At 38.5% G+C, this 25,974-nt stretch overlaps 1 protein-coding gene across 9 annotated transcripts in view; it reads left to right on the top strand.

Annotated features, from left to right (window-relative positions):
- The window catches only part of LOC101842609 (interleukin 1 receptor accessory protein), a 146,732-nt gene that overhangs the window by 87,633 nt on the left and 33,125 nt on the right, over positions 1-25,974 (top strand). For all 9 annotated transcript variants that reach the window (XR_005878972.1, XR_005878973.1, XM_040751007.1 and 6 more), the window contains 6 exons: positions 3,115-3,400; positions 6,397-6,583; positions 16,610-16,775; positions 18,158-18,229; positions 23,353-23,479; positions 25,656-25,804. Coding sequence is in view for 7 of the 9 variants with exons in the window: in XM_040751007.1 (XP_040606941.1) it covers positions 3,115-3,400; positions 6,397-6,583; positions 16,610-16,775; positions 18,158-18,229; positions 23,353-23,479; positions 25,656-25,804 (987 nt within the window). In the remaining 2 variants the exon portion in view is untranslated. The remainder of the gene's footprint in view (positions 1-3,114; positions 3,401-6,396; positions 6,584-16,609; positions 16,776-18,157; positions 18,230-23,352; positions 23,480-25,655; positions 25,805-25,974) is intronic.

Here is a 25,974-nt window from a genome sequence, read left to right as displayed (position 1 = left end):
AGACAGTAGTAAGTCATCTCCACCTTGGCAGGATCTTCTTAGCCACAGGATCTGTCCAAGTAGGTTTACAGTACAAGGCATGAATTCTTTGCTGTGGAACAGACCTAAAATCTAATCAGAATGCACTTGGTTACCCCCATAACATGCATACCACTATTTTACGAATGGATTCATCTTGCCTGGCAGCTAAGTGTTATATCAGCATATACCACTGAATAACTCCACTGATGATTTTTTTTTCCTCCAGTGGCCTGCAAAACACATTTCAACACTGTGAGAGCTAGCCAGCATAGAGGAAGTTTCCTAGTCACATCCAGTTTGGTTTGTGTGTTTTGGAACAAAACTGTGTTGTGTTCACCAATAGGGTCATTTCAACTATAGTTACAGTGGGCAACCATTAATGACAACAACAACAACAATAACCTATGTTGTTTAAGATGTATCTGGGGTCTCCCTGATCAATAACTTGTAGGGAGGTGTCCTACACTAAGCACTGAGGTTTACATTTGATAACATATTTCTTCTGGAGGAAGCATTATCCACCCATGCAGAGGACCTCCGGTTAATATTCCTGTTTTTGTTGTTATTAAATCATGTTTTTAATTAGCATACAAGATGGTGGATTTCCACAAAGATTCTTCAAAACTTGTTAATTTTGATTAACACACATATGACCTGCTCTGTTCCCCATGCCTTTGCTCTCACCCCTGCTTAAACCGTATACTCTCAACATTTTCCCTACTTTGTCATCACATGTATAGTACTCCATTGTCTCTCTCTCTCTCTCTCTCTCTCTCTCTCTCTCTCTCTCTCTCTCTCTCTCTCTCTTTCCACGACCTCTTCATTTTCTGCTTATATTGTAGCTTACAGAACTCTATAAACACCCAAAATTAAACACAAATCTACAAAATTTAAGATCAGATTCAGTTAGGAGAGAGAACATGTGGAATTTGTCTTTCTGGGCCTGGATTGCATCACTTAATATAGTATGTCCCAGTTCTACCCATTTTTGTGCATAATTTTACTGTTATTTACAGCTGAATATGATTCATATATATATGTATATATATTTCACATTTTACTCATCTGTTTATAAGTTGATGGACATCTAGGTTGATTTTGTGTCCTAGATATTGTAGGTAGAGCATCAATGGACATGGATAAGTAATCATCTCTCTAATATGGTATAGAACTCTTTGGAGTTAAGTCCAAGGATGGTAGGGATGAGCCATGCACTAGTCTTGTTTTTAGCTTTTTAAGAAAACTTCACGCTAAGTTTCTCAGTGTATGCATCAACTTATACTTACACCAGTAGTGCCTAAGGGTTCCCCTTTCTCCAAATCCTCACCAGCATTTGTCGTCAATTCTTTTCTTGATGATAGTATTTCTAATTTGGTGAGACATAGTCATAAAGTAGTTTAAATATACTTGATTCTGTTGATCATCTTTTGAAAGTGTTTGTTAGCCATTTGTATTTCTTCTTGGAGAAGACCTTTATCAGTTCATGGCCTGGAACTTTTTGTGCAGACTAGGCTGGTCTCAAAGTCACAAATATATTCCTACATCTGCCTTTTGAATGTCTGTGTTTCCGTAGTCCGCATTTTGGAGTTTTCATTGGAGAGGTCTGTCTTAGACATTTTTCTATTGCTGTGACAAAGTACTAAGGCCAGCACAACTTTTAAAAGAAAGCATTTACTTTGGCTTATGGTTTCAGAGGGTTGGAGTTCATGATGTCAGAGCAAAGGCTTAGCAGCAGGAACATCTCAGAGCTCACAACTTGATCCACAAACAGGAAGCAGAGAGCATACTGGAAATGGCAGGAGTCTTTTGAAACCTCAAAGCCTACCCCTAGTGACACACCTCATCTAACAAGGCCACATCGCTAACCCTTCCCAAAGGGTTACAGTTAACTGGGGATCAAGCATTTAAATATATGAGCCTGTGGGGGCCATTCTCATTTAAACCACTCCAAAGTTTTTCATAGCCTTAGTTTCCATTTTATTTTATATTATAGTATACAAAAATCTGTTTTCTATTTATTATAAAACATGGAAATTGTAGGTGTAAATTATAATTAAGGAAGATTATACTATTTAAATTTTATATGAATGTTATATTTTATATGTTGTATAGTATAGCAACATATATATGTCACATATTTATGTATTTATATAATATATTATGTGCTTTTGCATATGACTATTACAAGTATAAGGAATAAATAAAACTGTTTTCTGGTGATTTGACTGGTTCTTACAGGAACTTTATCACCCATGAAATCCTTTCTGTATTCTTATGATATCTTCCAGCTATATTGTACCATTCTGATGTCACTCCCAGGAACAAAAGTAATTATTATGTCTTTTTTTCCTTAATACATCAGTGACTATTTTTCTTTATAAAATAAGTTGTAAAAAACCATCAGCATATTGTTATTTTCAATCACTGAAATACTAACAGATTTTCTCCCTAAGTTTTGCAGTTTTGTTTGCACAGTGTGGTCACTCGTTGACATTCATGGACATCCCAGGTCAAGTTGCATCACAACTGTAAAATACAGTGAATTTTAAATATTTAGTACACAGAATGTAAATGTATAAAAGATCATTAGTGTGTTAGGTTTATTGGCTATATCACTTAACAAAATATTATGTTTCATTTTGGCTTCTTAATGTGGCAAGAGGCTATGTTACATTGAGTTTGTGGCTCGCATTATATTTCTCCTGAAAAGTACAAGTCTGTCTCCAAAAGAAGGAGACATGGAGAGAGCAAAGTATCTTCTCTCCATCTAGACAAGAATTGTCTTTTCAGCGATGACTTCATCATCAAGACCTTTCGGTCTCTGTGGTTTAATAAATCCAGGTCTTCTTTTAAAGACATTCTTTGAAGGATGCCACAGTACCAAGACACAGATAACTGTCACCAAATGATAAATAGATAGAGATAGTTCCTTCTCATGGCAGGTGCTTATTATGTATATTTATCAGAGGGAAGTTATTGGAGATGTCTGGAGAAAGAGGCTCCTAGAAAAGGTCAGACAGTATTAAGGAGACAGTGTTCTGGTGGTCTTTATTGGGAAATTACTCATTTGCCCTTTCTTTTTGCTTTTTCCAGAACGCTGTGATGACTGGGGTCTGGATACCATGCGACAAATCCAAGTGTTTGAAGATGAGCCAGCTCGCATCAAGTGTCCCCTCTTTGAACACTTCTTGAAGTACAACTACAGCACTGCTCATTCCTCTGGCCTTACCCTGATCTGGTACTGGACCAGGCAGGATCGGGACCTGGAGGAACCCATTAACTTCCGCCTCCCAGAGAATCGCATCAGTAAGGAGAAAGATGTGCTCTGGTTCCGGCCCACCCTCCTCAATGACACGGGCAATTACACCTGTATGTTGAGGTAGGCTGCTTCTCGGTGGTGACTTTCCCTTGTCCTTCTGATCCCAAGGATTTTATTTAAATAAGGAATATGCCATGGCAACCAGGCAGGGGAAGGACTCATTAGATGGGTTATTATGCCTTACTTCAATGGCCCAGCTGATGTGGGAGGAAGGGGTGTGCAAAGAAGATTGGTGTCTGAGACTGTTCTTCGCGGGTGGTTCCTTTTAAGAAGTGTAATATAGCAATACTGTCTGAATCTGGGCTTGAGTTTATTGGCTTCTTTCCATGGCCATGGAACCTGCCTACATGTTTGCCTTGCCTGGAGACGTTGTTTCCCTGTAAAATGAACAATGAAGAGCCAATTCATATCTGTTATGCTTGGCTTTTCCTTGAAATACCTGGCAGAGACACCACACTTGAGATATGTTTGCAGAAGAAAGATTTTGGGAGGCATTGAATATACTTAGCACAGTGTTTTTAAATTTTCAACCAAAATTCTCTTCAGAGGAAGTGAATACTGTACCCCTGAGAATCCAAAAATGTGACCTAACGCAGCTAATCAATGTTTATCAAATCCATCTTTGTTCTTAAAGCATGTATGTGATTTTATCATTAATACTACAAAATGCCAATTTTCTTTTCTGCACATCAGTGCAAGATGTTTGCTCCAAAATTTTTTTAGACTACCTAAATCCCTTTTAAAAATCACCACAATTGAGCTTAGGTATCACAGTCCCATTTTGCTACCAAGCTGCAATGTATTTTCTAAAGTCATATATAGGACACATTTGTCTCTTCATTTAGCTCAGTTGCCTACTATTAAATAGGAATATTGGTGTCAGTTTTGGAGGTTACAAGTCTGAGATCAGGGTTGGCAGGGTGGGTTTCACTCCCAGTGCTTGGCTTACATATGTTAACATTATCTCCAACTCTTCTTCCGGTATCTGCGTCCTAACCTCTGAAGTGGTTGCATTGGATGGCAGCCCATGTATAACCTCATTTGCCTTAATTACATCCTGAGAGGCCCAGTTCCATATGTAATCCAGTCCTGCGGTTCTGTGTGCTAAAAAGTTAACATTTGAAAATCACTGGGAGCTATCAACACAGTTGATCCTCTAATAGTTAGTAAGCCCATTCTTTTCTCTCTCATGAGTGTTGACTCCTCTTTACTGAGAGATAGTACAGTTTTGATAGATGTATGCTATGTTGTTTAGTGAACATGCTCTTCTCCATTCCCTGCTGCCAAAAACCAAAACCAAACCAAAACAAAAAATGTTTAAATCCCTTGTAGCCTGTGATGCCCCCTTGGAGGTTGTCTTCTGATAATAATCTTACTGGAATAAAGTTTAGAGGCACATATAGATTTCCAGTGAACATGGAATACTTATGTTGTTATTATCTATGTCCAAAAAGGTACAAGTGGCGTCGTCAAGAAGATTGTGTCAGAAAGAGCTTTGGGTGAGAGGCACAAAAGCCCAAAACTTTTTACTGTTTAGCTGGAGAACTGAGACTAACTGTGTACAAGTCTGCAGCTCTGGCCTCTATCTATCCGTCAGAAGAACGGGATACATTAGGCTCCTTTTCACAACTGTTAATCCTTTAACATTTCCCGGGTGACCATCATCGACTCCCTGTGCATTTTCCTGTGCTGTGCACCTGGTGCTGCTGAGGTTCCTGCTGTGCACCTAGAGGGGCAGAACGTCATTACCTCTCCCTGACTATCTTCAAAGCTCTGACCAGGGTGGCCCCTTAAGCCCTGCTTACAGCATTCAATAGATTTCCTAGTCCCGAGTCCCAAAAGAGTCCAGCATGGTCAGGCCTGTGGCAGCAATAGCCACTCTTTTCTACTGACCTCTGGGGAGTATGGCAGCAGGCAGGCAGGCATGCCGGTGAATCAGAAGCTGAGAGTTCTTATCTTGAGATGATAACCATGAGACTGGGAACTGGGAATGGCATTGGATTTCGAAGCCTCACAGTTCATCCCCAGTGGCTCACCTCCTTCAATAAGTTAACACTTCTTAATCCTACCCAAAGAGTTCCACCAGTGGGGAAACCAAGTATGTAAACGTTTGAGGCTATTGCCGCCATTCTCATGGAAACCACTAGACAGGGCTGGGTGTGTTTGAGGTTATGGAGTTAGATTCAGTTTCCTATATTTTATTGCTCATTTTCTCAAATTCAAATGGCAATGTTGAACTTACATTGCCAAGATTATGCTCAATGCCTATCATATATTCATGTAGTTTAATATATACATATATATCATATATCCCATGTATATATACATATATATATATATGTATTTGTATATGTATGGAATATGCAGTGTGCTTACTGTATAGGAAACCTAAGTGTAGAATGCAGGGTAGGGTGTAGTAGAAATGAACTTGACATAGATGTGGCTCCGTCTGAACAAACAACACAGTAGACTTTTCTACTCCATTGTAAGATGTTTCCTGTGCCTGTTTTTCCCTTCATCATTGCTTGTAGGTATGTACAAAAATTTTAAAAGCTATGTCATAATTTTCTTTATTGTTTGTTTTGTTTGCTTTTTCTATGAATTCCTTTTTTTTTTTTTTGGCATAGGTGACACTCGGTAGATGTTTTAGATTACATCCTGGATCTATTTCTCCCTTTTTAAATTTTGATCTTGTTAAAAAAATTCCAAACCCTGTAGGTCAGAAGCTAAAATCCTGGAAACTTTTCTATTTCAAGTGTGGTTGTACCCTTAAATATGCTATCTTTACCTTGGCCTTAATAAAAACACTACTGCTGAGAGTGTTTTAAATGAACATCTTAAATACACATTTGAGGTCTCTGTATAGAGTATAAATATTTCAGTACATTAATAGCAGATGCTCCTGTTTGCTTTTTAGTGTGTAGTGCTAATTAGTAAAAGAGATATCTCAGTAAGTCACTTAATTTCCCCATGAATTCTTGCTTTTAAAGAAGTCCCAGCTGTATTAAATCAAATGCAGATGAGCCTCCATGCTTAGTGTGCATTTGTCTTCTCAGGAACACCACATATTGCAGCAAAGTTGCTTTTCCCCTGGAAGTCGTTCAGAAGGACAGCTGCTTCAAATCCTCCATGAGACTGCCAGTGCAGAAAATGTATATCGAATACAGTATTCATAACATCACGTGTCCAAATGTGGATGGATATTTTCCTCCCGGTGTCAAACCAACCGTCACTTGGTATAAGGTAAGAAAATTAGAACATATTATCTCCTAAAAATGGTAATAAATAAATATGAGATAAATTTCAACGCCAATAATTTTCTCCTCAGATCTCTGATTTCTTCATTAATATGTTTGTACAAACTTTAGCCACTTCCTTATTTGGTTGTGTTTTAGATGGAGAGGTGTGGGTTTCTTTTGCCTGCTGTTTCTCACATGATGTTCTCTGGAGTCGCAGAGCTAACTTCCTAATTTCTGTTAACTCCCAAGGAGCATATTTTGAGGACCACTGCTCACTTCCACTCATGGCCTTGTGAAGGCAGAAGCTGCTGATTCATGACGTGGATCTTAGCCCTGTGATGAGTCAGTGCTGTAATTTATTATTCATGTGGGCTTTGTTGGTTGCCCTCCTTTGTGGACACTGTCCACCTGTGATCTCCACATCTGGAAAAATGTTTTATCAAAAAATGTGAATATTGGAAGGTGACACATGAGGCAGCCCTGCAATGCAGCCTCTGGATCTCTGGGAGTTTCTACCGGCACCAGAGGGGAAAACTCAAGCACAGTGTACAGCAAACTCTGTGAGACGATGACCTTTAGGCATCCATGGCATTAGTGTTTGCAGGGAGAGCAAAAGAAAGCGATGAATGCACTGTCTGTCAGACTTGAGAAAACGATCTCCTCAGAAATGGGACAGACAGGGAGTCCAATGTAGGCTAAGCCAGCACAGAATCAGCAGCGAAAAGTGGGGGAGATTTAATTCCCTGAGACAAGGCAGAAAAGTCCTCTAGCAAGAAGTTCTGATGGGGCTGGAGTAGTTCTACTGTTATGTACTTCAGAAATGCTAGCCAGGGCAAGGAGAAGCTGCAAGACTAGAAAGACATTTTCCTACAATGACTGATGCCTTTCAGTTTAATGCCCTGCTTAAAGGGAAAGAAAAGAGCCAGTTAGATTAGAGCAGTATTAGGAAAGAAAGAAAGTAGACTTGCTGGGCATGGAGAAAGGGTATGGTAGGAACATCTCAGCACTGAGGCTGGACATGGAGGAAGGGGACAGTGGGGACATCTCAGGATGGAGGCATTTTGAAGAATCTCTGTTGATATGAACATGCAATCATATCCTAAAGTCAAGAAAATGTTATTTGTACATAAAAATAAGCAATAAAAACTTCAAGTCATATCTAAGTTTCAAGAAAAAGGTGCATAAACAGTAATATTTCTGCTGCAAAGAAAGCGTATCAGAAGGCTTTACTCTTAAGGACTCTTTAAAAAAACAGGCCTACATCAGGAAAATGATAAAGTATATAAATAAACAGGATGCAGAAATAGAATTGAAATGTCCAAAACTTACATAAATTGTTGAAAGTTTAAAGTGAAAAAATATTTTACAAATGAAACCAAAGAGGGAAATAACAGCAAATACAAGCAGGCATACATACACACATGCATGTACACATAAACATGTACACACATACACATGTACACAGAAATATACACATGCACATGTACATATATGCACACATGTACACATGTGCAAACACACATACACAAGTACATGCACCCATACACACACATGCACGTACACATAAACATGTACACACATACACATGTACACAGAAATATACACATGCACATGTACACATGTGCAAACACATTTACAAGTACGTACACCCATACACACACATGCTCATACAAAGCACATGTACATGTATGCACATTAGAAGTATACACAATCATATATTAATACATATATATACATATGTACACATTGAAAAATACATATTCATGTATATACAAACATGTACACCCACAACCATGTTCACACAATACACAGTAGCTGAAGATTGGTAGGCAGTAAAAGGCGGTAATTTCAAAATAATAAGATTACCGTAACAAGGCCAGAATGGCCATGCGAACATACAAGAAAGGAGATTTTAAGACACTATTGCCAGGGAGAAAAGGGACATTTCACCATAGTAAAAAGATCACTTCATCGGGAAGCCATAAAGCAACAGAAGTATCTCTGACTTGCAACAGTGTTTCAAAATACATGAAGTTCTTAGAAGTTGCCAGAGTTCGAGGGGGAAGTAGACAAATTCACAACAGCAGTTCATCAGTTTAAATTCTTTTTCTTGGTCAATTGTTAATGAAATGACTTAGTAGTGAACTTTAAAAGCCTTCTGTAGGCCAGAAATGGACAATCTGAAATTTAATATTGGTGAAACTTTCCATGGTTTCAGTCTAACAGAGTATATTAATGGGAGTTTTGAAAATTAACTAGTTATATGGGAAGTTAGTGTATGAGCTTGAAAACTAGTAAACACACAAATATACATACATAAAAACACATACGTACACACATACACACACATACACAAATGCATGTATGCAAATACACCCACATGATCCAAACTACCTGTTTTAAAAGAGAAAAGACAACTAGAACACAGTCATCCTTTCTATCTTCTGGTTATGATAAAACTTCTGCTAATGTGTGTTGCATTGTTTTGGTTTTGTTTTTCATTGCTCTGCCTTTGTCTAATTGGCTGTCACCGACTGCCACCTTGGGAGCAGAACTGAGGTTTTGGATGTGTGCATTCTCCTAATGTTTGATGGGAATCCTGACATTGCTGTTTTCTACCTTCTGCAGTCATTCTCAGATGTCTATAGCAGTTACCTTCCAGTTGAATGCTCTAGCTTGATTTTAGAAAAATGGTCCTCTATAATAATAGAAACACAACTTTGAGGCTTAAAAGCTGCATCATTATAATCCTTTTCATTATCTTGCTTTCCTACTACCTGAAAGTTGAGGACTGTTCAGCTGAAAGGAAGAAGTGGAAATGAATGCCTTCCAATTTAGTAATGCTGTCTCTATGCTAAATGTTTTATTGCCATCTCCTCTGCCCATCATAACTTGAAAAGGTAGACATCATCTTTAGTAGTTATGAAATGGAGGCTTAGACTACGGGGTTTATTCCAAATGACCTACTGTATCTTATTTTCCCAATACCCTTAGAAAGCACAAAGTCTTATTTCCCATATTGTTTTAGTTTATAACTATGTTAGTCAACATTTCTGAGGCTGAAACAAAATCCTCAACTAGGCAACTTAAAAGAGAAAGGTTTTACTTTTGGCTCATAGTGTCAGTGGTTTGAATTCATTTACCAACTCTATTACTCTTAGGTACCTATCAAGGCAAAGTTAACATGACTGAAAGACAGAGGAAAGTAGCTTCACCTGTCACCCAGACAGTAAAGGGACAGATAAGAAAGGGCCAGGGGAAAAGATAGTCTTGAAATGCAAGCTCCCAGTGACTTTCCTTCCTTCAACCCCAGTCAGCTCCTGAGGAATTTATCAACATATACCTGTATTGATGAAGTTAAAGATTGTGTGAGCTAATCTTCTGTACCCAGCCTATCTCCCAACAGCCAAGTCTGAACACATGAGATTTTTTTTATATAGAAGCCATAACAAAAAATCCTAGGTGAGGTGCTGTTTGGAATTTTATCAAACACCACTGGGCTAGAAGCCAAGATGGAACTGCATGTGTCAAGAGGCCATACTTTAGCATTAGGTTCTGCAAATAGATGTGCCTGGGACTGCAGGCCAGTTCTGTGTGTTTCTGAAGGCTTTCCCGCCTAAGACTGGTGTAAATAAGGGAGTCTAGCCCCTAATTTTAAATCTCAGAGCACTATAAAGGGAAAGACAGTATCTGAACATATCCTGGTTTGTGAACTAGATGGTGGGATATAGAGCAAAATGTGGATAGTGGACCGTGGAAAGGATCCCAATGAACTGATGTTAGCGGAATAGAGCCCCAAGTGCTTGCATTTCAGAAGTGTGGGAAAGGGAACAGTACTGAGCATTCCTCTTCATGTGGTTTCTTCCTCCATCATCCTATCTTCTTCATTTATAGGGCCTTAATTCAGGACGTCAGCAGTCCTGTCGTGAATTGTTCAGTAAGTGACTGTCAAATGAGGCAGATTTTTTACTCATCTGAGAAAGCATACTGTGCTTTGTAAGTGATTTACTGAATTCCAAATAGCTGTCTAGTCAAAGAACTTCTGGAATGCAGCATGTATTTAAGTGGGAGAATGCTGGTTTAGTCACATAGATACCACCAAAGCATATAGTAAATTCAGATTTTTCTTACTGATGTTTTATTATTATCATTATTATTAGATTTAATTGTAGACATGATTTTTCATGCCACCATGCAGTTCATATGGTTAAATTAATTCCTCCTTTTTATTGTTATGGGTGGCTATCCCAATTATCATTTTATAGAGACTTGTGAAAGTGAGGCCATTTTTTTTCCTTTTCCCTGAGTTTATTCGGTATTTTGTAAGTAAGAGTCATGGTAACTGGGAAGGTCCCCCCTGCCATATAGTAGGATGGATGTCAGTACAGATAAGAGTTTACAGAAGGCTGGATGAATTCATGCCCATTGTGATTAAGTTTGGCAAACTATCTCAACCTCAAAATATTTTAATAAAAACAATTCATACAATATATTCCCTTCACCAAATTCCTCCCAGATGCAAAATAAAAGATAGCACAACTGGCCAGATACTGTTTGTGGATGTTTCTCAGATAATATTTAAATTATTGTCTTTTGTTTCTGATAAAGTACCCTGTGCTGGTGAGATTTTATGTGAATTTGATACAGTCTAGACTATCTGAGAGGAGAGGTCCTCAATTAAGACAATAGATAAGATTGGTCTATAGGCAAGACTGTAGGGCATTTTCCAGATTGATGATTGATGTGGGATGTCCCAACTCAGTGTGAATGTGCCATCTCAGGTAGTCCTGAGATGTATAAGAAAGCAGGCTGAACGAACCAGTAAGCAGCACCATTCATGGCCTCTGCATCCACTGCTCCCTCCAGGTCCCTGCCCTGACTTCACTCAGCAATGGAGTGTGACCTGAGAGCTGTAAACTGAATTAAACCCTTCCTTCCCCAAGATGTTTATGATCATGGTAATTTATTACAGCAATACATAACCTAAGACATAATCTTAGAATAGAACATTTGTGGGAAAATTACCATGCTTAAACTTTTATCATGGCACATACTATTGGGAGGTAAGCCCAATCTCTGTGTGACAGACTTTAGCTACTGCAAGACTGTATCAACTAGTTAGAATGGTTCTTTATGTTCTTTTTGCAATCTCTTTGGAAGGATTTTTAACCTTTGGTGTGAAGTTAGTAAGTTCATATTTTCTTTGAGAGCTGCACACTAAGAATTCTGTGCAGGTATACATACACAGCATTTTGCATATGGTTTTAGGGCTCCTGAAGACCCAAAATTCATTGTTTAAACAGAAAACCAAATTAAAATGACATTTTGAAACCTTGAGGCTAAATCAGGGCAAATGAATCTTCTACTGTGTAAATTGGGGGAACCTAATTCCTAGCTCATCTTTTTCTCTTTAGTGATTATATTTCTTTGTTCTGTGCTAAGTGTGAGGTCTCTCTCTCTGCCCTCATTTTCTTTCTTTTGAACATCCAACATACAGCAGAAGACTGAGCCAACCTTCATTGCACTTAAGAATTTATTGAATAATGGATTTAGACTTGGTTGTAAAACTTCATGAAAATGTATGCCATCTCATCTTTTATTATTATTTGTCTAGCTCTTAACATTGCCTGGCAAATAGAAGAGACATTGTAAATATTTATAAACATTGAAAGACTAAATTCTCTTTTTTGGAAATGACTGGCTTATGAACCTCTTCACAGAATTCAACAAAGTGCAACATATTTTATGCCAAGATTTTCTAGATTCAAAGCTTCCATGGCTATCCCTAACTGTTCAGACATTGGAGATTAAACTCTTTATAATTTTATTCCCATTTACCCCATGTATACTCTAATGTCTACTCTATATATAATGGTCCATGTACTTAACTACCACATACTCTATGAGCTCTCAATTTTATGTCATGTATCTATGCTGCTTTATAAGTATTTTTGGTCATGTATCACAAACATGTTGAACTCAAGATGTCACATATTGGCCCAGTCACAGGCCATGTACACACAGTGCTTATCTAGCCCTCACTGACCCAACAGAAGATAATTTTGCAGAGGTGGGTGAGCACTGTAGGAAAACAGACATTATAATAAGGCAATGTAAGTCATAACAAGGTGGGAAAGTACTCCAAGAATGAAGGTGAGTTCTTCACTCTTTTCTGTGCCCAGAGTGTTGTACATGAGTCTCCACTTTCCCCAAAATGTTCTCAGTATTTTCCACCTCATTTTAAGATCCAACACAATTTTTTTACTTAAATTAGAAATAAGCTTGCTTCACAAGTCAATCCCAGTCCCACCTCCCTCCCCTACTCACTCGCCCCCCCACCCCACCTTGTCGCCCCACCAATCCCCACTGGACTCTCCAGGGAGAGTGAGGCCCTTCATGGGGGATCTTCAAAGTCTTTCATATCATCCCAAGCAGGGCCTAGGCCCTCCCCCCACGTGTCCAGACTGAGAGAGCATCCCTCCATGTGGAATGGGCTCCCAAAGTTCACTCGGATGCCAGGGATAAATACTGATCTGGTACCCGAGGCCCCAAAGATTGCCAAGGCCTCCTTACTGGCACCCACGTTCAGGGTCTTTGGATCAGTCCCATGCTGGTCTCTTAGCCATCAGTATGGTGTCTATGAGTTTCCCCCTTGTTCCGGTCAGCTGTTTCTATGGGTATCACCCGCCGGGTCATGACACCTTTGCTTTTCACTCCTTTCTCTCTGTAACTGGTTCGAGGAGTTCAGTCCAGTGTTTAGCTGTGGGTGTCTGCCTCTGTTTCCATCAGCCACTGGATGAAGGCTCTAAGATGGCATATAAGGTAGTCGTCAATCTCATTGTCAGGGAAGGGCATTTAAGGGGTCCTCTCCACTATTGCTTAGTTTGCCAGTTGGTGTCATCCTTCTAGATCTCTGGAAATCTCATTAGTGCCAGATCTCTCCTCAAACCTATAATTACTCCCTCTATTATGGTATCTGTCATCCTGCTCTCCTCCATTCTTCCCCTGACTCAACCTTCTTGCTCCCCCATGTCCTCCTCTCCCCTTCTCTTCTCCTCTCATTTTCCCCCAGCTCCCTGTCCCCTCTCCCCATGCTCCCAGTCCATTCAGGAGATCCTGTCCCATTGCCCCAACACAAATCTTTACCTAGCAACATTTTTTGCTATAGGCTCACTGTTAGATCCTCATTATACATTTCTTGGCCCCAGTATGCCTTCTTTTGTATTCATAAGAATCTTCCACTGGGATGAATACCTATGAATTAAAAAAAATATCTTTTCCAGTCATGTTTTCACACAGTTCCTTTTTTGTAATTGACTTCTCTAATGGAAGCTACTTACTTCATTGTGACATCATCTTACCCACCGCCTTCATCTCTTACACACTTATTTCCTCTCCAGGATCCCAAATATCATTTCCTGTACTGTTCCCTGCTTACATGTTGTGTTTGGTCGTCACAGGAACCACTGTGTAGCTGGTCGGTTGCTCTTGTATTTAACTTCTCTCTTTTGAATTCAGAATGAGGAACTGACAGGCCAGGTAGAAGGCTGGTCATACAAGTGCTGGCTTCATTGAAGAAGTTCACTGAGTGCTAACTGGTTTCTTGTTTTTGAAAACCTGTTTTCTTTGAGTATCCAAGTCTTTGTTCATGAAAGTTTTCTTCTGAATTTTAAGCAAGTATCTCTGAAACTATCATAAAGATTATTTTCAAGATTAGTTTATTATCTATAAAAATCATGTCTTTGGGACACATACTGAAGAGTCTAGAGTTGGAGCTATTTGTATAAAAAAGGCCTAACTCAACACTACAGGCTGAAATTAATGTGTATTTGTAATAATAACAATGTGCTCATATACCACACTGTACAGGTACATATTTGAAATGTAAAACATTTCCTTCCTTTTCGTCCATAAAATGTTATGGGCCTACCAGCTTTTACGCAGATTTCAATATATTCTCAAAGATTCTATTGACAAATTAAGTAAGTAAAAATATATACCTCTTTGTACAGAAAAATATACTTTTCAGTTTACCCCTAATTATAGAGACCAGACATATCGCACTATTAGCACTGGAGTTGGCTTTGTGTGCTAAAGCGGAGTTGACACAGATGCAGGGCTGTGGAATAAATAAAGTGGGTATGACACAGACACGGGGTATATCTTATGTGCAGGGTTCTGGCACAGATGTTGGGGTATGACATAGATGCAGGCTTATGGCATAGATGAAGGGTGTGTCACAGATGAAGAGATGTGGTATAGTTGCATGGCTATGGCACAGTTGCAGGACTGCAACATAGGATGAGGACATAGTGTCATGTGGGATTAAAAGTAAAAGCTCGAGACAAACATATTGTGATTCATAATTGAAGCAAATATATGAAGGTTCAAATTCCATTCCTAGCACTATCAAGTTGTAAGAAATAAACAGTTAACTTTTACACATCTCTATTTCCTTGTTCATAAAATGGGATAAGAATATTACAAACTTTGTAAGTTTGGCACAAGTAAGATAGTATAACATGTCCTGCTGTAATTTTCATAACCCCAGCTTTTGAATAAAAATTTAACTTTTAGTTCAGAATCCAGTGAGAGATCTTTATTCTAGCACCTGGAAAAGTGTTTTAGCTCTGTACTGTGCTATCTAGGATGTCTCTTTATAAATCTCATTTCTTTTTCTATCAGTAAAACTGGGGCACGTTCAGTCTGATCTGCTTGCTTCATGCGTTTTAAGAACAGCTAAGTCAACAAATGAAGGAATGCTATCTTGCTGCTGTTCAAATGAAATGTGCCTTCCCGTCAAATAGACTTCTAGAGACATATTAAACTCAGCCCAAACCACGTCTGACATGAATTCATTATGAGTTGTCAACCTTTATGGTTTCCTACTTTGTGGTAACCTTGGGGTCCTGATATGACAAGTATCCAGACAGGCTGCTTACACAACAGAAGAAATGGATTGAGAAAATATCTTACCTGAGCCAGTATCAGTTCCTCTTGATTTCCATGAGGCACAACTATATTTCCTGTGACAAAGTCTTTCAAAATACATTTCTGAAAGTAGCTGTCATCTTTCAAAATGTATTTGCCAGGAATTGAAGTGAAAAAAAACTTAAGCAAAAAATTTAAAATACAAGTCAGTAATAGATGCCCAGAAACTTAAAGACCTCAAGTCCTTAAAGATAATGTAATATTTTGCCATTCACAAATTATTAAATTTTAAAAGAAAAAACAAACAAATTTGAAAAGTGAATATTTAAAGTGGATTTTTGTCACATATGATGCATTGACATTTTATCAGTAAAACCATGTAGTCAGAGACTAAGACACAAAGCAGGACTATGGTTTTTATTTTGCCTAAGACAGTTCAGCTTTGTATTTTAAATATCAGTTAATTTATGTGGAAATATGAGTTAGAAGCAGAAATAGCTTCATACATTTGGGGGTGACAGATTAAAAGTAGTTTGCAAAAATAAATACATTTTTGAGAAAAACTGAATACAGTAAGAGAACACAAAATGTTTGAAAATGACTAACAAAGAAATTTGACAAAATGGAATGGCCAAAAATACCAAAATTGTGTATTGAAATTGGTGTCAGGGTTACCAAAGGGACCAGATTCCTGGGTTAACAGAATCGGTGAGGAGAGATAGAAAAAAGCATATGATTGTCTTTTAAAGCAAGGCTTGCCATCATTCATTTTTTTAGTTTTTATTGCAAAACATGAATCTTAATTCACCACCAAGAAGGGATTCCAAGAATTTGAAAACTGAGCCTGAGACCGAAAGCTTGATGTTGAGTCTTTCCTTGAATTAGAATTTTAATTTCTCTTATACATAAAACTTAAAGTTATACTTAATCCAATTATTTTTTTACAAATAACATTGTTCAGATATTTGACTATATATTTTTGTAAAAAGTACAGCATAGATATTTGCATGTTCTTTGTAAAATGAGATATAAAAGCCACTTTTTACATGTGTTATGTGTGTACATGCATCTAAACAGTGAATCATTTTTCTTATTCTAGGGTTGTACTGAAATAGTGGATTTTCATAATGTACTGCCTGATGGTATGAACTTGACCTTTTTCATCCCCTTGGTTTCAAATAATGGAAATTATACATGTGTTGTTACATATCCTGAAAATGGACGACTATTTCGCCTCACCAGGACTGTGAGTGTAAAGGTGGTAGGTAAGCATGACTTGTCATTCACAAGTATGTCACCCATGGGCATGATTGAGTTTACGCTCTTAATGAGTTACTATATATAATTATACAAACTCTACCAAAATATTTCCATTTTTAGAGTTATAGAAAACATACTTTTTAAAGTAAAATATACCCTGTACGTATAATTAATATATGGAGGAATCTGGCTGAGAACCTGGTCATCTTCAAATACTATACCCACACTCTTTTAAATACTATACCAGGGCTAGAGAGAGAGATGGCTCAGAGGACTCAAGTGATCTCATACCATCTTTTGACTTTCATGGTCACCAGACAAGAATGTGATATATTGGCATACATGAAGGCACAATATTCATATCCACAAAATAAAATTGAACATTTAAAAAAAAACACTACACTGCAAAACTCTTTGATGGTACTTTAACATATATGTATAGAACATACAAAAAACAGCATTTCCATGCATGGGCATTTGGCTAGTAATTCAGTATCTATCAGTCAGACATATGTGGAAGTATCTTTAAATTTTCCTTGTAGCTAAATATCTAATAATATCCAGGTTTCACACTTGACATTCTGAGCACTTCAGGGAGAAATACTATGATAATAAGCATAAATAATAAGCATGGTTTACAAATTGAAAACATGTAGTTGCGTGTGTTGAATACTTGTGGTACAAGTAGATTGGAAATTTAAAAAGAAATAAAAATAGAAGAAATAAGACATGAAAGCAGTTATTTCCAATATCGCAAGAGAAGTCTGTGCCACATGAGCACTGGTAGTTAAGAACACTGATAAAACAATCTACCCACCCCCCAAAAATGCAAGGAATTCAATATATTTTGTTTGGATTTTTGCAAAGGAAAAGCTGTTTTTTTCTGTGCTTACAACACTTCTGTGTCACTAAATGTGCAAATTTTCCATAACAAGCAATTCTCCTACTCTCTGAGACACTATCTACACTTCTTACAGTTTAATTCGTTTTGATATTAACAACCTGGAGTTTTCACAGACACTACAGATTGACAGTTTCTGTCTTCAAAGAGTCTGAGGGACTCACAAGTTCTTGGTTCAGGAACTGGGGACTAAAAGGAAATAACAGAGAGCAATGATGAAAGATGTTATGCCACCCACAGCACTCAGTAAATTAAAGGGCTCTCAGGAGTCCTGTGTTAGGAATAAGTAATAGCAATGAATACATATTTTCTATTACCTCACATTTTGTTTATTTTCAATGAGTGAAGTCCAGGAATTGAGTGTATATTAGACTGTAAGCCTTCTCAAGAATTGACAAACTATGCCAGGAAGTTGAAGAAGTTAGATGCAGAGTTTTGCATAAGCCTGGATGATTTAACATCCCCTTTTTGCATTTTCTATCATAGGCTCGCCAAGAGATGCATTACCACCCCAGATCTATTCTCCAAACGACCGTGTGGTCTATGAGAAAGAACCAGGTAAGTTATAGGTGTGGCCCTGATGTTTCGATAGATTCTCTTAATTACAAGAAGTAAAACATAGGTTAGTATGAGAGAGTAGAGCTTAACTGTAAGGAAATGCACAGATTTAAAGTGGAATGAGATCAAAAGCCACAGCGTGTGGGGATCAATTACTCTATCAGTCTCACGGCAGATGTGGAGTTTTGGCTTCCCTTCCAGTACAGGTCCTTTATCCTCTGCTCCTTGTCTTCCTCTGCAATTACTGTCTGATGAAAACTTGACTTTGCATGGGACTTTGGTTTGCTGAGGCTGTAATAATAGCATAAGACAGCTTTGAAGTTCCTGCTTCCTTTTCAGAGTGTGAAGCTTGGAATCAGACAGAACTCAGAACTAAGGGGGAAAACAGGTTCCTGAATGGTGGATTCAGAACTGTGTCATTTGGTTGGCATGTCACCCTGGGCCGCTTTAAGCTTTCATAAATTTTTATTCTAGAAAGAAATCATTCATAAACTACAAAGTAAGAGATATTTTTGTTGTTCTTTTGACTGAAACCCTCCTACAGAAATTCTAATACTTTTACATTATCTTCTATACTTAAGACCGTCTAGACTCATTGAAGAACACAGATTTTGTAGGTGGACAGCCAAAAATGAAATGTTCTGATGAGTTTTAAGATATGAACTGCCTTGGAAGGAGTAGAGGATGCATTGTGAGGGCTGACCAGCCTCAAGTAGACTGAAATTCCTAGGGTTAATATGGGTTTTGTATAGTAACTGAAATTCTTGCCACTGCTGAAATAAAAATCTGCCAGCTACCCAAGTATGTTACATCTGCTTCTCGTGCCACACTCCCAAAGCATTCCTGATCTCTTGTTCATTTTACCTTCCTTATGGAAACAATGATTTAGAATCTGTAAGGGGAAGTTAGGGAAGTCATGCAGCATAGAGGAAAGCCTGGAGTCAATGTTGTCAGTTAAACCAAAGGTAATTAGAGGTTTCTTTAGAGTCTGGGCAATTGTGAACTAAGAACATAAGCATAAAGCAAAAATACTCTCAGCAGGCTGCTGTGACCATCCCAAGCAGGGTCAAATCCAGTTCTTACTCACAATCTGACCTACAAATGCTCTTTAACGTGTTGACATTTCAGCATTTGCTTCTGTAGGACATTAATTTTTAAAAGGTTTCATACTGTTTGATTAAGAATAAATTCCTAGAGTAGAGAAAACTTAGTTGGGCAGGATGGAGAGGACAACACAGAAGGAGAGGGAAGGAGGAAGAATGTTTAACACCAAGAATATTTTAAGAAACTGTAAAAATTATGCTATTTTATGTTTACTTAAAATTACATTACTGATAGGAAGTTAGACACCTTAGGATAAAAATTAGACCACTACCACCCCAAATATACTATTTAAGAAAAATCCAGTGCCAGGCATGGGAAATGTCCTCTCAAGCTTTTGTTCAGGGGAGTTCAAAAAACTCCCCAAACAATATAGCTATCTGTTATCCTTGATTGCTTCTCAGTGGAAAGCAAGATCTTATCATTGGTCCAGCACACTTTGAACACAGAACTTGGAGAAATCCATCGAGATCTAACCTAGAAATCTCTTCCCTGAGGACTAGCTCTCATAGTATGGGAAGGACGTATGCAAGCTTCCGAAGGAGTGAAACAGTCAGTAGTTCTACCTATCTGTAAAGCTTACAAACCACAATATCCAGAACATCAAGATATCGGAAATGATACAATAATGGCACTCATATACGAGGGCTAACCAACAGTTACCTAATTGATTTAAAGCCTTCTCTTTTCTATGGGGGAGGGTTCAAGACAGGGTTTTCTCTGTGTAGCCCTGGCTGTCCTGGAACTCACTCTGCACACCAGTCTGGTGTAGATACTGTTTCTGTTCTGCCTGATTCCACAGATGTTTAGCCCCAAATAAATACACAGAGACTTATATTAATTATTAAATTGTTTGGCCAATGTCTTAGGCTTCTTATTGGCTAGCTCTCTCTTAATTATTAACTAATTTCTATCAATTTAAGTATTTCCACATGGTCTTATCAGAGAATCTTTCCCTCAGCAGCTGCATGGCATCTGCTCTGACTTTCCTCTACTACCTCTCCCCAGAATTCTCCTCCTCTTGTATCTCGCAACTATACTTCCTGCCTGGCTACTGGTCAATCAGTGTTTTATTCATCAACCTATAAGAGAAACATATACAGAAGGACATCCTCCATTAGGCTGACCTTGAAATCACAGAGATCCATGTGCCTCTGCCTCCCAAGTGCTGGGATTAAAGGTTTGCACCATCATCATCCAGCTTAAATCCTCCTCACTCTGTAGGAAATAATGCCTGATTATGTAAATACAGCCAGTTGGTAAGATCATAAAATCTAGAGGAGAGCCTACTATTTCCATTTGCATAAACCAGTATAATTTCTAACTTCTGTGCAAATGCCCGTCATCAAAGAATCTTTTAGCTGGAAAACATACTGATCAAAATGTAGAGATCAATTGATTGTAAGGTGCCAACCCCAGTTGACACATCTAAAACACAGTCCCTTTGTCTAAGGAACATATACCCATACATTATATGTCTGTAATTTGAAGTAACTGTTTTGTGGGCTCCTCTACATTCCCTAGTCCTTACATCCTTTCTGCTTTACCTTCATCAATGTTTCCTGAGCTCTGGAAGGGGTGATATAGATTTCCCATTTCGATGTAGACACTCAACAATCACTTGTCATCTTCGGTACTACAGCCATTGATAAGTTGCCCATGTTTTAGTAAATAGCACCCACACTCATGCTGATGCAAGAAATCATGATTAAATTCAGCACTTCACAAAAATACATCAAAGTATGAGAAGGTTTCTTGGCGAAAAAATGGTGCTCAGGGTAGTAGAAGGATGATGGTCATGGCAGGATGAAAATGGCCAAACTTCGTTCTATAAATGTATATGATTCTGAAGAATAAAAAATAATAATAATAAAAGGAAAACATTAACAAGTGTAAGTATTTAGTTATATGAAAGCCACAACAATTATATTGATCTTTACATGATTGTCAAAATTACTACCCCTGTTTGTGAGCCTCCCTCATCTCACAAACTATCTGAGCTACATAGCTTAGATTTGCTGTTTTAAACTAGGTTTCTGAGGGTTTGGAGATGGGGATTCCATCATCAGTTATCCTAGTAATGACATATCACTCCATCCTCCTTAGACAATTATCATCTAGGGACTCTTTTATTGGTCACTGTGGTAGTTTGAAGGAAAATAGCTCCCATAGGCTCATATGTTTGAATTCTTAGTGTCCAGTTTGTGGAACTGTTTCAGAACTATTAGGAGCAATGCCTGGGAGTAGACTTCGATGCTTCAAATATCCCATTCCATTCCCAGTTAGCTCTCTGCCTCATGTTGTTTTGCTGAGATGTTATCTCTCAGCTACTGTTCGAGCACCATGCCTGTTGAATCTTTTGGCCTAAAAGAATTTTGTCTGAGTTCCTCTGGCATTTTAGAGCATATTTATATAGTCTTAAAAATGGCCATTTTGTGGCTGAGAGGCACTTGAGAAAGTGCTCAACATCCTTAGCCATCCGGGAAATGCAAATCCAAACAACTCTGAGATACCATCTCACTCTTGTCAGAATGGCTAAAATCAAAAACACCAATAACAATTTATGCTGGAGAGGATGTGGTGAAAGGGGGACACTCCTCCATTGCTGGTGGGAGTGCCAACTTGTTTAGCCACTTTGAAAATCAGTATGGAGATTCCTCAGAAAAATGGGAATAAACCTACCACAAGACCCAGCAACTCCACTCTTAGACATATATCCAAAAGATGCCCATTCATACAACAAGGATGTCTGTTCCACTATGTTCATAGCAGCATTATTTGTAATAGCCAGAACTGGGAAGCAACCTAGATGCCCCTCAACCGAAGAGTGGATAGAGAAAATGTGGTATATTTACACAATGGAGTATTATTCAGCAGAAAAAAACAATGGAATCCTCAGATTTGCAGGCAAATTGATGACACTAGAAGAAACCATCCTGAGTGAGGTAACACAGTCACAAAAAGAGAAACATGGCATGTACTCTCTCATATATGGATTTTAGACATAGATCTGGGGAGGGGAGTGCCAGCTTACAATCCCATGGCAAGAGAGTCTGGGAAACAGAAACTTCATTCAGTGGCTGATGGAAGAAGAGGCACACTCCCATGGCTAAGCACTGAGCTGAACTCAAGAAAGCCAGTAACAGAGAGGGAGGACTGATGACCAAAGGGATTAAGACTGGGCTGTTTTAACCCCCAGAAACAGCTGACCTGACAAAGGTTAACTTTTGAATCCCAGGCATCAGCCTGGGAATCCAGCATGGGACTGATCAAGACCCCCTGAATGTGGGTGTCATTGAGGAGGCCTAGGTAATCTATTGAGCCTTAGGCAGTAGATCAGTACTCATCCCGAGTATACACAGGGACTTTGGACTCCCATCCAACAATGTGAGATGCACTCTCACCTTGAACTCTTGGGGGAGGGTCTAGGCCCTGCCCTGGATGAAATAACAGACTATGGACACCCCCATGGAGGGCCTCACCCTCCCTGGGGAAATGAGGGGATAATGGGGGGGCTGGGAGGAGGGCACGGGAAGATGGGAGGGAAAGGGAGAAGGACCTGGAACTGACTTGTGAAGCAACCTTTTTTCTAATCTAAATTTAAAATAAAAAATAAATAATAATAATAATAATAATAAACAGAAAAAAAAGAAAACAAAAAAATGGCCATTTTGAGGCCGAGCGTTGGTGGTGCATGCCTATAATCCCAGCTCTCAGGAGGCAGAGACAGGTGGATCTCTGTGAATTCGAGACCAACCTGGTCTATAGAGTGAGTTCCAGAACAGCCTCCAAAACAATACAGAGAAACCCTGTCTCGAAAAACCAACAAAAGAGGCCATTTTGATAATTTTATATGGTTGCTGGGCTTCTCTTCTTGGTTTTATCTTTTTTGCATTTGGTGTTAGAATATGGTATATTGCCTTTTAGTGACCACTAGAGAATCAGGCACATATGAGTCATATGAAAGATACATATCGATGGATTAATATAGGTTAACATCATCTATTACATTTGTTTGTCAGGAGAGGAGCTTCTCATCCCATGTAAAGTCTATTTCAGTTTCATCATGGACTCCCACAATGAGATCTGGTGGACCATTGATGGAAAGAAGCCTGAGGACATCATTGCTGACATAACTACTAATGAAAGGTATCATGGGCCTCTACAGGAGCTCTAGCCATTGTCGGTTTAAAGTCTTGATACATAGTATTCAATGGATGTGATGATTATTTTTCCTTTAACAAAATTTAGCAAGGTTTTCAAATCTCCAGCAACTGCATCCTAAAGCAGGGCTACTGAACTTGATCCAAATTCAAACCAAAGTTTGGAATGACATTATCTTGAGGTTGGGTACCTTCATCAGAGTTGTCCCACAGCATAGGCACCATATTGTCTGAAGCTCTACCTGTGTCACATGTTTATGATTCTCACTTATAAACATATAGAATATATCTGCCTCATGAACAAAAAGATAAATGAGAAGGATAAATATTGGGATGTGGTTATGTGAAAGTAGTTGAGTTATCTTTCTCAACCTGGAGTATGGGTCTAGATATTTGCTCTCTCCTAATTATATTTTATCATTTCTCATATGAAAGTAGCTATACCTTTCCTATCTTCCCCCAAGACTTGAAAATTGGTTGTTCAATATTAAGTTTGTTCTGTAAATTTCACTTAAAAAGTAAATGTACAAAACTCTCAAAGAGCTAAGTTTTAAAAGCTGATGGGTAATAAAATACAGACCTCTTTTAACATGACAACTTGGCTTACTTTATTCTTAAGTAAACTAGAATTTTAAAGAACTTAACGAAGGGAAAATGAACAGGTTTCTGAAGTATGGAGGTTTTTCTATAAGGGAGATATAAATTGCTACAGAGAATTGGTTTGCTATGGAAACTAATAAATCACAGTAGTCAAGTTTCTAACAGAGTCATTGTAAGGCTCCAAGCTTTATCACCTTGTGCAAACAGACCTTAAACTAATTGAATTTCTACAATTCAAACCCCATTTCTTTCCTACTAGTAAGTTAAGGTTTTGTAGAAACTATAAAATATTCAACTTTGAATAGCTTATTCCCCTACTTAGTTAGGACAGGGACAGTCAGCACTTAAATATTAGATGATAAATAAGTGATTAAGAAGGAAGGTTTAGAGCAGCAGTTCTTAGGGGGTTCTGTCAGTTTGGGGGGATTAGGTGGCACTCCACAGATGAAACAGTGTTCAAATCAAGTTTGCTAAGTTAAGAAATGAAAGGAAAACTAGTATAAAGGAACATTGTGTGCAAAGACCTGGACATTAGAGAAGAAGAAAAAAATTGAAAGGAAAGGAAAAGCCTCCAAGCATCGAATGTTTTATAGAAGGAACTGATAAAAGGTTCATCTCAAGTCCCCGAGGGATAGTTATTGATCATTGCAGGAATTCTGAGAATCGAGAGTCTCATCTTCACGTTAAACAAATGCTTAAGTGAACAACGTCATGGTATTCTGTGTTGCTACAATTAAGACAAACTTGCAGTGTTCATTAGAATAGGAAAATGAGCTTGGAAGAAAAAAACTGGGCCCCTAAACACATTTTCATGATTGACAGTATGCCTAATCTAAAGGAAAACCTGCACGTTGGTCTGCTAAGAGGGAGATACATTTAGAAATCTCTGAGACAAGCAGTTGGAGAAATTTTTAAATCTTGGTCTTAAACACATAACACTAGATCTTGAACCTACTGCAGTTTGGATATATTTACTTCACAGTTCAGTTTTCTTGTGTGGAGTTATTTCTTCTCTTTTCACATTAGGATTTAACTATGCAGTTTCAACATTTCCTGCAAGCAGTCCGCCTCTGCTTGAAAGTCGGACTGTCAGTATCTCTGCAGCATGACAGTTATGGTGGGGTTATGATAGTTCAGAAGGGCATTCCTCAAGCATGGCTGCGGCACAGATGCGTGTTCAGTCTTCAGGGTATTGTTGTAAATCATTCACACAGCACACTCTTTTACAAAACAGCCAAGGCATGGAAAGCTTAATGACACTGCCCAAGGTACATAGCATTCAAAGACAAAACATGGATCTAGCCCCAAATAAGTCTGATACCAGAAGGTTCTCTTTAAGTATCATGCCTCAGCACATAGAACAAAGGTGACATTTAACTGAAGAAAGAGTGAGAGTCTAGCATTGGGTTTGTCCAGCATTACGATAAAGTATGGTATGATAAGATCCTCAATCAGCATTGCGTGTGCTCACTGCCCCCCCCAGACTCTGTAGTTGCTATTCACACAGAGGGCATCGCCCTTATGTCTCACAGACATTTTGATTTCTTTCTCCTTGTGTGTAGCGTAACTTATTCTACAACAGAAGATGAAACAAGGACTCAGATTTTGAGCATCAAGAAAGTCACCCCTGAGGATCTCAGGCGCAACTATGTCTGTCATGCTCGAAATACCAAAGGGGAAGCCGAGCAAGCCGCCAAGGTGAAACAGAAAGGTAATGGATGCATCCAGCCGATGACTCTGTGACCTCTCAAAATAACACTGTGCTGCATAGGAAATTAAGGAGAGAGCTCCAGCTCCAGCACCTAGCGCATCGGACACAAAACAATGAGTCAGTTAAATGAAAAATCTTAAGAGAAAACTTCTATCTTTGTGAAGAGGCTT

The sequence above is a fragment of the Mesocricetus auratus genome, unplaced genomic scaffold (assembly GCF_017639785.1).
Source record: "Mesocricetus auratus isolate SY011 unplaced genomic scaffold, BCM_Maur_2.0 Super-Scaffold_100008, whole genome shotgun sequence".
Lineage (NCBI taxonomy): Eukaryota > Metazoa > Chordata > Mammalia > Rodentia > Cricetidae > Mesocricetus > Mesocricetus auratus.
The sequence above is the reverse complement of the archived record's forward strand: the minus strand, read 5'-3'. Positions and strand labels throughout refer to the sequence as shown.